General features: G+C 33.1%; 2 protein-coding genes across 4 annotated transcripts; both read right to left on the reverse strand.

Annotated features, from left to right (window-relative positions):
* LOC114415107 (DNA ligase 1-like) lies at positions 1–4,198 on the reverse strand. The gene is made up of 7 exons (XM_028379644.1): positions 3,165–4,198; positions 1,943–1,993; positions 1,749–1,856; positions 827–922; positions 544–642; positions 410–469; positions 1–303 (listed from the first exon to the last, which is right to left on the reverse strand). The coding sequence occupies exons 1-7, from the start codon at positions 4,176–4,178 to the stop codon at positions 238–240; spliced, it is 1,494 nt and encodes a 497-aa protein (XP_028235445.1). The 5' UTR covers positions 4,179–4,198; the 3' UTR covers positions 1–237.
* A 158-nt stretch (positions 4,199–4,356) lies between these two features.
* On the reverse strand, positions 4,357–9,909 carry LOC114415108 (GTP-binding protein At2g22870-like). Of its 3 annotated transcripts, none has more exons than XM_028379648.1 (5): positions 9,377–9,909; positions 8,827–8,896; positions 7,958–8,120; positions 6,598–6,845; positions 4,357–4,381 (listed from the first exon to the last, which is right to left on the reverse strand). In XM_028379648.1, exons 1-4 carry the CDS (start codon positions 9,804–9,806, stop codon positions 6,627–6,629), a joined length of 882 nt encoding a protein of 293 aa, XP_028235449.1. In that variant the 5' UTR covers positions 9,807–9,909; the 3' UTR covers positions 4,357–4,381; positions 6,598–6,626. The 3 variants fall into 3 exon arrangements, with proteins under 3 accessions (XP_028235449.1, XP_028235448.1, XP_028235447.1); XM_028379647.1 differs by lacking the exon at positions 4,357–4,381 and adding an exon at positions 5,650–5,918; XM_028379646.1 differs by lacking the exon at positions 4,357–4,381 and adding an exon at positions 5,945–6,345 and having other exon boundaries at positions 9,377–9,908.
* Between the last annotated feature and the right edge of the window lie 2,952 nt (positions 9,910–12,861).

Consider the following 12,861-nt stretch of genomic DNA (forward strand, 5'->3'; position numbering starts at 1 on the left):
TAAAAGTGAGGAAAAACAAACACATTAACCAAAAGGAACCTTCCTAAACTATTGTTCCTTATGCTTTTAAGAACAAAAAGTTACAGCCAAAATTCCATAGCTAATGTTCACAAGTAAAGCATTTTGGAAACTCTCTTCCAATTCTTGGTAAATTCACATGAATAAAAAGTAAAAATTAAGAGATTCAATGGAAGACAACCGCCAAAGGCCACTGAACTCACCACATTGCCATGTCTATCACAAGAGATACTTCTCAACCACAGTCCTGCCAAACTTCTCTTGGACATCCCTTGGCGTTTCAATCTGGAACAAACAAGAAATACCACATGAGATATCACACTATCACAGGAAAAGTTGTTTGAAATACTTGCATTGCAAGTTTGAAACATCGGCAAGATGAGTTACTAACTGCATTCAGTGCTTTGAAGACAGCTTTAACTGTATTATGAGGATTTCTGGAACCAATGACCTATCAGGACAATAAAAATTAGATCTAGCACTAAAATTACAGGACCATGCTCAATTTTTCTAGGCAACAGTTACCTTTGATTTGACATTCTTCAAACCAGCTAAATGCAGTATGGCTTCGACTGATCTGCCGGCTTTCATGCCAGTTGTAGTAGGAGCGGGCCAGAGATAAACCTATGGAATAATGGAGAAGACATGAAATTTATATAATATACAGGATGAATACAGGCAGGATAAACTCGGTCATTACTCGTCAAATGCAATTAAAACAAAACATTTCAATTTTTCTAACAGAAGATGAACTTTCATGAGATAAATGGGGGAGGTACTACTAGAAGAAGGATAAGAAATTGACTACCTTGGTCTTTTTATAAGACGTTTGTACTGCATGTGCAATTGTATGCTCCTCATGTCGCTCTACATAATGCAAATTCTGGAAGCATTTCTCATACGCCTGATTGTAGTTAAATCAACCACTAATTCAATATGCTATGTTGTTATCAGAATAATAAATTATTAAACTGCATTAGACATAATGCACATAAGATTTTTACTTCGAGATAAAATAAATGTACTTATTGTTTTAAAGGCATACTCAAGAATATAAAATTTAAAACATTCAAAATTGGATTTCAGTTAGTTAATAGAGAATCTACAATAACAACTGACCAATATCTGATTTTCAGTTAGATTAGAAAGATGTAAAATCGGTTAATGCACCTTCTGCAACTCATTATCAACAGTATATAATGAAATAATGGAAATTCTTTGGATTCTCTTTATAATAATCAAAACGGATATGTTAATTAAATTAGTATGAAGCTTGTTGAAACACAAAATTTGAAAGAAATTCGTGCATGCTGAATAAGACATGTAAAGTTTGTGGAATCATTAGGCAGGTGTTTTCCATCGAACATATCTAATAACAGAACAGAAGTCATAGTCATCAATCCTAGCTCCTCCCACTAATTATGACCCAAATATCACAAGGATTAACCAAAACCTATGTTGATTCAACATCAGAATGTTGGCCAAAGACAAAGCCCCTGGGCAGTATAACTGCCATAAAAAATCACAAGATTTGTGACATAAATCAAAACTTCAATAAGCTTGAAACTAACTACTAGTAATTGAAACAAAGGCAAATCTATCTCTTCATATTTATGTCGGGTAATGAACTCATGAAACTTTTCTACATTGAACACAGAACAATTGGAAACAGTCCACAGCCAAACCACTTTAAGGAGAACTTGAAAGACCAAATAAGATACTGTGAATACCTTTTGAAGGGCAACTGGGACTGCAGGGCCTTTGGCTTTTGCAAAACCAATGACGCCATTATAGTTGCCACAAGCTACCATGGCAGTATACTTCACAACTTGTCCTCCCTAGATCAAGAGATTCAAACCAAACTAAGAACATACACAAAAGACAAGAGGGAAAGCATAGCAGGAAGCACAGATTTATGAAATACCTTTGTGACTTTACAAGTTCGGTTCATGTCTATCAATCTTGTATCAAAACCCTGGTAACATGTACAAAAACCCAAACAAAAAACAAAATCATAACTCAGCTTTATTAAAAGCAAAATAAGAATATGGGAGAAATAACAAAGTTTATTTAAACAAGAGCAATGAAAGTGCACAACATAAGAATCAATTAGAACTTCAAAAAAAGATCAAACTACAAGAATGCTATGCTTTGAAAAACATCAAAATATTATTTTGTGCTTGGTAAAAGAAAAAGAAAATTCCATGAACAACCAAAGAAGGCATCTCCAAATATATATAAATTGAAATCAAAACCAATAAGATTTGGAGGAAAAGACAAGTCAGTAAATTTAAACAAGCAGTTGCCTTGCTATGAATGCATAATGTACCTCACCTACACAGGCAGACCTTTCACTTCATAAAATTAGTAAAGAAACAGGACACTTGATATATTATTAAGCAGGAGAAAAGGGAATAAAATAAATAAAAACTAACCAGTTGAAATTATATAATTTCTATTTTTAGGAGTTCTTTTGCTTTTTTTTTTTTCTTTTTTAATTGTTGAATATTAATATTAGGAGCTCTCAAACTCAGAAGCTCCTCACTCTATCAGATTGTCAGGAATATCAGTTTATTTTACTATCAATTCATCACTCCATCTAATTCATTCCCCAAAATGATTCCAAAACCAAACATACAATTAGTCAACTAATCTGTTCAATTGGTCAAGAAATTGTTCTTAGTTGGTCAAAGATTGAAGTGGGGAAGTGCTTCAAAAAAATTTGTTTCGTATTTCTAACTGATCATAAAGATAAAGAATTTTTCTTTCTATAAGGATTACAATAAAAATAATCATTAGGCTAATAAGTAAAAGAAACGACAATGATAAAAGTTTTGCACAGTGGTTAAACGTATATAAAAGAGCAAGCTCCTATTAAGTGAATTCATCAGTAAAATGAGCCAGTAAGAGTGCATTAACCCTCAGTGCATGGTGAATCTGTGATCTTAACCTAATAAAGAATTAATCTACTCTTTGCAAGCTCACTTTAGAGAACACTTGACGTAAAAAATGAGTAATTGATTATGGTTCAAAATGCCAAGACAAATAGTGTGTTTGGTTCCACATTCCAGACATGATTTCTTACTTCTCAACAAGGTTTCCAAACACGCTAAAAAAACCAGAGAATTATGTAAGTACGAAGCTACCTTCCGGTAAAGTGGCTTTCTCTTCTGCTCAGTCAATTCATTTCTCTCCTCAGCGAGATCCTTGATCTCTTCCTCGAGCGCCTTCCCCTTCCTCCCAAATGTATACTCGAGCTCCGCCAACTTCTCCTCGAGCTTCCTATCGATAGCCTCAAGTTTGGCCATCAGTACATTATCCTTCTCCTTCATGTCATCAAACTCCTGCTCCTCCTCATCATCAGCATTATCTCCCTCCTCAATCTGCTTCTGCTTCTCCTTCTCGAACTCAGCCTCTTCCTTCGCGTCTGCGGTTGGCTGCTCGCGCTGAATCACGCCATAATTGGCAGGGTTATCAGGATCATAAGCCTCCTTCCACCGCACCAACCTCAACGCCCTATTAAGCTTGTTCTGCAAAACAAACTTGTCCTTCAGCTCTGTCGCGACCTTAAGCCGATTCATGAGCTCACCAATAACCCTATACTCAGGCCTCAGGCGGAAATGCTTGTTTTCGAAGTTATCTATTTTGGCCATCCACTTAAACGCGTCGTCTAGGGTTTCGGCTGAGGTGAATTTATCGAGAAGGTCCATGTGCTTGTCTTTTTTCTTCTCGAAATCACTCACCTTCTTGTCGGCGTCGTCCATGGTTTCCTCGTCGGAGTCGTCCTCGGAGTCGGTGGGCTCCTCGTAGCGGTTCAGCTCAGCAGATTCCTTGAGCATTTCCTTCTCGAGCTTCGCGATGAGGGGCCCCACGCCCATGTAGTCCTGCTCCGACTCGGCGTCGATGTCGGCGGTGTCGAGGCCGAGGCGCAAACGCTCGTTTCGCTCCCTGCGCCTGTCTTTCTCCACCTCCGCGGTAATTTCGTGCAGGAATTTGTCGCCTGTGGAGAAAAAAACCACGTTGTTGCCGAGGATAGGGGAAGAATGGGAGAGAAATGCAGTGCGTAATTGCGATCTCGCGGAGTTTTTTACCACGCCGGTGGCGGTTCTGAATCTGAATAAGTGCCTGAGACCGGTTCTTCCATGGTGGATGTAACCCATTCAGATTAACGCCTCTCACTCTGCGTCGAAACAATTGTAGTTGTGAGTTTGAGGAGACGAAATGGAATACCCATTAAATCATTGGTGGAAAGAAAAAGAAGTTCTGATAATTTGTTTAACATAGATACATACCTCAGCAGGAAAAGGATGGCGCCTGATGAAATGCAATTTGGATTCTCTCCGGTCTCTAGCTAGCGGGATGCCTAGAGAGGAAGAGGGTTAAGGCAGTGCATTAAGGGTTTTAAGTTTTTTTTTTTTTTTTTTTTTTTTTTGTGTTCTTGGATATTTAGGTAATTTCGTGTATTCAGTGAGACTAATGCTAGCAACAAGTCCTCAAGAAAAAATAAATCAATAATTAGTGTAAGAAAATTAGGGGATGCATTGCAATAGGATTTGAAAAGAATATTTTGGCATAAAAATATTTTATAAATTTTAAAAAAAATTATAAAAATGTAATGATTTTTAAGATTTTTTTTAAAAGACGTTTATTATTATAATTTTATAAATTAGATTTTAATGAATTCACAAAATTTAAAAAAATATTTTAATTTTTAAGATTTTAAATGACTTTTATAATTTTTTTTAAAACATTTAAAATTATTGTTAATTATACCAAAAAAATTTAAACATGTTTATAGCATTATTAAATTATGTGTATTGTTAGTATAAAAATATGTTTATATAGATATTTAATAAAGATGCATCTTAATGTCTTATCATATTAATGAATAAAAATATGCATTCTATTCAATATTGTGCAAAAAAAAATTATATTGATTGAGTATATAAATTAATTTTTTATAATAAAGAGTTAAAAATAATATAATATTTATTTTTCTAAGTAATTAATAAACATTACTGTAAAAATAGTAACTAATAAGTATTCTATAAGAAAAAATAGGTTATGATAATTATTTTAAAATCATATTAAGGGTAATTTTTTATTGGATAACAATTTAAAATATTTTACACTATCGTGATCATTAACAATTTTATAAAGTGTGTGAATATATTTTAGTTAAATAAAATTATATAGTTAATTTAAATTAATAAAAATATCACCAGTTTAAATTTAGAGGAGACGAGAAATTAAAAAAATAAAAATATTTGTAATTAAATAACTTATATTTGAGTAAAAAAATTAAAGTAATTAAAAGCTAAGTGGGTCTCCAGCCTTTACCTTAGCTCATATCTAATATGAAATTTTATAAAACTAATAAGGATATTAGTAGAAAAAAGCAATTACTAAAAAGCTAACAAGACATTTATTTTGGAATAATTTTTTTCCAAATGAGCACTTATTTTAAGTCGAGAGAAGTACTACGTACATCAGGTCCTAGTCGTATTCAGCAACGATTATGGTATGTTACTAAAAGAAGAAACTCCACTTTAGTCCTCAACGTTAATCCGTCTAATTTTATAAATGTTTACTTTAATCCATAATTTTAGCTGTAAAAAAAAAACCCTTAACTTCACAAAACATTTATTCAATCTTCAACTTCAATGAAAAATGCAACAATCTGATAAACATCGAGAGCATAAAGGATAATTTATAGATTTGATAAAGAACAACAATGGGAAAATGATACTACTATCTGATATCTCATTCTTCTCACTGTCGTATAAAGAGAAAAATGTTATAAGTTTTTACACGGGTGCTGTTTTCCAGTTGCATCCTTGCGTGTATTTTGATTCTTCAGCTCATCTCCAGCCGGAAAAAAAAAAAGAATATGCAGTGGCCTGCTAAAAGTAGGATGTTATGAACGTTCATGAAAAGTGATGGTTTTCCATGAAGTGATTCGGGGGAGAGGAAACAATCTCACATGGGTTCTTTAAAATCAACGACAATAGAACTTTCGAAGTATCCAAGTATTTGAATAAAAATATCATTACTAATTTACAGGTGATAATAACCATTTGTGTAAATCCAAAACAAATTTCATTAGAACAATCGTACAGGGCTGGGAGTAGAACCTCACACAGGCATGGTGTTGTACAGTATCAAGCTTTGTTCTAAATAGTTTTCTTTATCCGGCTTTCATTTCATTAGATTTAGCCTTAGGCCTTGTAGGTACTAGGGCAATGCAGAGAAGGCACACCATGGAAAATAGATAAATTGATAACCATATTAGCTGGTAATCAAGCAAGTCTATCTGGAAAAGCGTATCTGCGAGGATAAATATTAAATAAAATATTTGTTTTTGTGGACATAAAAAGCATGTCATTTTATTTTTGACACAATATAAAATGTTAATTAATTTAAAGCCGTTTCTCTATTACTGTAAAACAAGAGATATTGGACGAATTTAGAACTTAAATAATCAGCTAGATAGAGTCTCCTACTAGTTGGCTCTATGAGGGAAAACATAAAGCAACTCAAATCTATATATAATCACTTGAGGATTCAAGATTGACATACCTGCTCTAACTATGTCATGTTTCTCAGAACTAGTGCTTGAGCCAGTAGTTCCGTAGCTGGGCCATATGGAGGAGTATCTCATCACGACCCTGATTAGTAACGCTACTGGTCATGATCCACGGAGGCACGGATTGGAAGAAACCTCGAATCAAATCCTGAAAATCATTAACATTGTCTTCTGGTCTTTTGCCTCCATTCTTTTTCTTTTTCCGCTTGTCACATTTGGTGAAGATTAATGTCATTGGGATCTGAAAGAAAAACTATATTAAAAAATCCACTCTTGTTACCGAAAGAAATTATTAACTCTGTTCTGTTAACGAAGCAGCATGAGTCCCATATGGCTGGGTGTGAGACATGAACTAGAACTACTTTATGATGCTCCCATTAGAAGTAGGGGCTAGAGGCTTTTCATGCTTAATTACCTGACCTGTAGGACAGGACTCTCCTATACATCAAGTGATACTATAGCTTAGTTGTCCATCTTGGTGTAAATGGGCTACTGCCACTACTCTATTCAACACACGATTAACACAAGGGTGTAATGCAAGACACAGAGTTCCTATTTGGATTGAGGGAAAATGTTAGCACCATGCTCTTTTAAGTTTTATCATTAGGTAAAATTCAAGTGGGAATCATTATACAATGTGCCCCCACCCCCTTCTAATGTAATGGGTCTGACATGAATTTCAGCCAATAGCAAAGAATGTGCTGAAAAAAAAAATATAGATATATTAGAGGGTGTATTGTTAGCATTCCTCTTAAATGAAGACCCTGCTCTTGACAGCTTGGCAGGAGTGGGCTCTTCCATATAATATTTACATCACATTTTCTTCAAAGTCTATAATAACCTCAGTTCTTGACAACATTTAAATTGTAATAACTAGTTAAGTTGTAACCGTATTCTTATTTGTCCTCATATCATATAATGAGTTCTTAATGCAAGTTGTTACTGAATTTTATTTGTCCTCCATATAGATAACTGAGTGCTAGCTGAGCAAAGTCAGCCCCTTGTAGATATTATCAATTATCTAACTAAAACATCTCAGTGATTCCAGTTTCCATAACTGAAATGTAATATTCTTGGTATCATAATTCTCACATGCACATTACCTACTTGACACCAAGATGAAGTGGCAGTAACACCAATATGCCAGTTAATTATTACCTATAAGGAATTCTACTAGGAAATACATAGTTTTAGCTGCAACTACACAGAAAAAGGTAGGAAGACAAAAGTGAGCAAAACTTCCACACAAGGTATGCCATAACCATCAGATCAGGTAGCACATGCAGGATTGATGGTAAGTAAACATAAAGCACGTCACTTAATTCTGCTAATGAAGAAAATTTGACACATTACCTGATTCTGACCCAACCAACTGGCATAGTCAAGATCAATTTGTTTAGCAGGAATGCTAGCATCTATTAGAAGGAATACTGAAACTAAGGTTGAGCGGTTAAGGAAATAGTCCTTGGTGAATTTTTCCCAATCCATCCTAAGTTCATGTGGTGCAGATGCATACCTAATGACAAGAACATAATGGCAAATAAATGTCATTGGCTTAAGAATAACAAGATCATATTATTCATCAATAGTTATCCTTAAAAAACAGTATAAATTAGCATTTAAATAAAGGCAAAAGAAATGTCAAAACAGAGCTTGAGCACTTCAGGGACTCATGTGGATAATGTATCACAGAAAAAGCCTTTATAAAAATCATAAGACAACACATCAACATATGAAATTATTTGCAACCTTGAATATTTAATCAGTCAACCTAAGAGAAGTAAAAACACAATTGAAGTCTGACACTCAAATTTCATCAACAACATTTGCACAGCATACTAGTCCAACAACAACAACAACAACAACAACGCCTTATCCCACTAGGTGGGGTCGGCTACATGGATCAACTTCTGCCATAATGTTCTATCAAGTACCATACTTTTATCCAAACCATTAATTTCGAGATCCTTTTTGATAACCTCTCTTATAGTCTTTTGACACTGTACTCGAGCCATACAGCGCGTTGCTTCAGGGCAACGACCTAGCATTCACATTATTACGTAATTGATCCATGTCATAGAGATTCACATTATCCACAGCATACTAGTCCATTGATATCAAATATACTAGTCAATATTTCCAATCTTTAAGACTTCACAGAGGCCAGAATCTTTAACATACTGTGAGAGTATAGCAGGAGTATATGTGGTAGCAAGTCATACCCATAACCAGGCAAATCAACCAGGTACCAGCTATTATTAATCCGAAAATGGTTTATACATTGTGTTTTGCCTGCAAAAAATTGAAAACAGACAATTTAATACTGTCAATAAATGCATAGAACAAAGAATAATGTGAACTACAATAAATTAAAAATCACTTTATTATGTCTCAACACTGTGAATGCACTGATGCTATTATACTATATCCAGCACCTTAATAACCAATATTAGCCATTACTTGATTCTTTATAGTTTATACAATATCACCTAATCCCTACAAAACTCCCTTACCTTTGTCTGCATTGAATTCCAATCCACCAATTCATAAAACTCCATCCCTCCAAAAATACCCTAACCCTAATCTAGAGCAACAAATCCTCTCTCCTACCTCATCATAGAAACGGTTCAGATGCTTGAATACACGTAAATCTAAAATCTAACACGTCATTTTCAAATAAGTCACATTCAACCTTTCAACACAATTTTTTTCTTTACACTGCACAGAAAACGATAATTTAAAAAAGGATTCGTTGTAATAATAATGGCTAACCGGGTTTCTTCGAAGTTAAGGCGAGTTTCTTGCGGCGGACGAGGGAATTAAGGAGCGAGGATTTGCCGACGTTGGAGCGGCCAACGAGAGCGAACTCGGGAATTCCATCGGAGGGACAGTCTTCAGTCTTCACACTGCTTTTCACAAACTCGGCCTGCAATACCTGAGCATCGTTGGCGTAGTTACTCAGCAGAATGTTAGAACCGTTCAAGACTCTTGAACTTTCGAGGGACACGGTGGTCTCCGGCGGAACGAAGAGCTTCTCGAGGGATAGCTCTGTGGGGGAAGGGTTAACGGTTAAGGGTTGTGAGGTTGTGAGAGTGGATTTGGGTGGGCGTAAGAGGGTGGTTTTGGAGTAGGTTCGACGAGGGAGGGAGTGAGATAAGGTAACGAGGTAGAGAGGAAACCTTGGGAGGTATAGAAGGACCATTTCACTGTGTTTTTTGTTATCTCTGTGCACAAGTTAGGGACTCTCAGCAAAAATATCTTGGGCACTGCAGTGTTACTCCAAAACCCCGTTTGGATGATCATAAACTTTAGGGAAAAAAATAGACCAAGGAGAACAGATTTCGATCAGCTAATTATGTTTTGTTTGGATGGTGAAAATCTCTGAGAGAAAAAAATTGAGTGAAGAAAAAGAGAATCAGTGAAAAATTGAATTTTTTTAAATCATTTGCATTAAAAAAATAAAAAGTATATGTTGTAATTTGTAAAGACGTATTTTTCTTTAACAATTATTTCATAATATAAAAGAAAAAAAATAAATGTTATTCTAATTTTTTTTAATGAGTTCTTCAACTTTTTCTTTTCTCCACAAAATATTTTTAGGCTAAAGAAGAAGATTTTTTGTGCGTGATTATTTTTCATTTCCCCGCAACAGTTGCATCATAATGCTTATTTTTATAGATCATGAGATATTTGTATCATCTTTGCACTTTAGATTTATAATTAGTCAATCCTTAAATTTCGAGTATAAAACATAATTCATTTAATAGTCCCGCATGCGATATGCAAAGCAACATCCCCTCAGAGTGTGCTCCATTATTTCCTCACAAATATTGCATAGAAGGATAAATGATGGGCATTAAGGCCACGAGATTGATGGAGTTAGATGGGATTGTTGTCTCTTTCATTATCTCTTAGTTCACATGAAATAAAATTTGATCAACAATTACTCTCCTTGCGTTGGATTTAGCTTGAGTTGGTGCCTTTAGGCTCATTCTTTTTGTAACTAAAATAAAATTAGAGGATACTAGACTATGAGAGCTAGTTGAGGATTATTTGTTATTTTTTCCCTGTGATTGTGTTGCAAAATTGCTTTTGGCATGTGGTGAGTAATCTTAGGCCCGTGGGATTACAAATGTTATCTAAAATTATATTTTTTAGCCATGTATGGTCATTTTAAACATGCATATCGTCATTTTTTTTTCTCTTCTAACACACTCTGCCTTTTTTCCAATGACCCCTCATGATGATCATTCAAGGGTCTGTTTTTTTGGCTTTGCCTCCTTGACATGATCGTGCTTTCCTACTCCACCTCTGGTTTCATGTTAAACAGTATAATGGGCAACCCTGTGCGTGTTTTCCAAAATCATACTTGGTTAGTTGTCACCATCGACCCTTGGTGAGATGAAACCATTGTTTTAGTTTTATCAAATACCACTTTCAATGGCAATATCTGCCACGACAAAAATAAATACAGTTCCACCCAAATTCTAACAAATATTTTCTTTTATTGGATAAGGTGAAACATTTTACTCTCACTGTAGTCCCAAGAACATAACTTCGTTGAGAAACCTATTATTGTATACAGGACGGATCTACTTGTTGTATTGTGGGGGCAATTGGCCCACTTTTTTTTTTTATTTATATACGTGTAAGAAAAAAAATCTTCTCCATAAAAAATATAGGTATTGTTCTTATAAGATAATATTTAAAAAATATACAAAAAAATAATAAATTGATACTAATTTTTCTATTTTATTATTTTATTTTTAGAATTTTAATTACTATTTTGTTTTTTTAATTTATTTTTTATGTTTAATTTGACTTTTTAGTTTTAAAAGGTTCAACTAGGTTCTTTATTTTTTAAAATAAGTTTAATTTGATATCATTTTTTTCATCACCTTCAAATATTTTCAAAAAAATGAGATCAAATTAAATCCATTCTAAAAAAGACCTAATTAAAAATAAAGGGACTAAATTGAATTTAGTATATATAAATTAAGGGATCAAATTGAATCTTTTAAAAATAAAAAAGACTAAATTGAACCTAAAAAAATTAGAAGAGCAAAATAATAACCTAATTTTTAATACTCCAACTCATCTAATAGACATTCAATACAGGACAACGATTTATTTATAACTTACATCATATGTTTTCATTTTAGTGATTACACCCCAATTTCCAAATAAAGCAAGAAATAGGTTAAGATAACTTGTCATTTAAGATGTTTCTTTATAATTATTTTTGTAAAATAGTTTACCAACAACAGTTTACATAAGTGATAGGGACTTGTGTTATTTAATCAATTGATTCTTGATTTGAATATTAAATGAACCTTTAGTATAGAATAAACTGTGTTAGAATTTGAATATTTAACTTGTGAGTTCTTGATTCCTACCTAAAATTAATCATCACTTTGAATAGAAACTACTTAATACAATATCATGATCAATAAAAAATAAAAAAAAATGATTGGATGATTATTTAATTATATATATAGATATATGTTTTTATAATATCAACAATAAAACAACTAGAACATTAAAAATGCATAGAAAATAATTATAGTTTATAAAAGTCTAAGTATTTTGAATTATTCTTTTATCATATGTATTTTATAAAAACTTATGTCATAAAGGAAAATTATAATTTATCATAATATTATGTGTTTTTTTAATTGAAGGGTATCAAATAACAAGAAAAATTTTAAGAACATGCAGGGCTCACATAATTTTTTTTGCATTAACTTGTGAAAACCCCCGAAGAAATGAAATGTAAAGCGACATCCAATGATTATGTTAGTCTTTGCAATTTTTTTAAGTATGTTTTCTTATTATAATAATAATAATAACAATAATAATAATTTATCCTTTTCTTTTTTATCAAACAAGTTTAATTTAAATATTTTATCTTTCCAACCAAACAATCTATGTTTTTATTATATTTCTCATCTATTTTTTTATTTTCTTTTCTCTTCAACCTACTTTTTTTCTTCCTCTACTTTTTTCTCTCCTACTAAACACAGCCTAAGTCTTAAAGAGGCCGTGTTAATTTTAGTCTATTTATTAATTGATTTAATATTTAATAAAAAATATTAAGATAATAGTGCATAAAGCATCACATCAATATATACGGACCTACCGATATAATGGAATATCAATTTATTTATTTATTTATTATTATTATTAGTACTATTTTTTAACATCGTTTCTAGAAAGTAATGAAACGTGATTTATTTTATTTTATTTGCAGTGTCGCA

Source organism: Glycine soja, chromosome 6 (genome assembly GCF_004193775.1).
Source record: "Glycine soja cultivar W05 chromosome 6, ASM419377v2, whole genome shotgun sequence".
NCBI lineage: Eukaryota > Viridiplantae > Streptophyta > Magnoliopsida > Fabales > Fabaceae > Glycine > Glycine soja.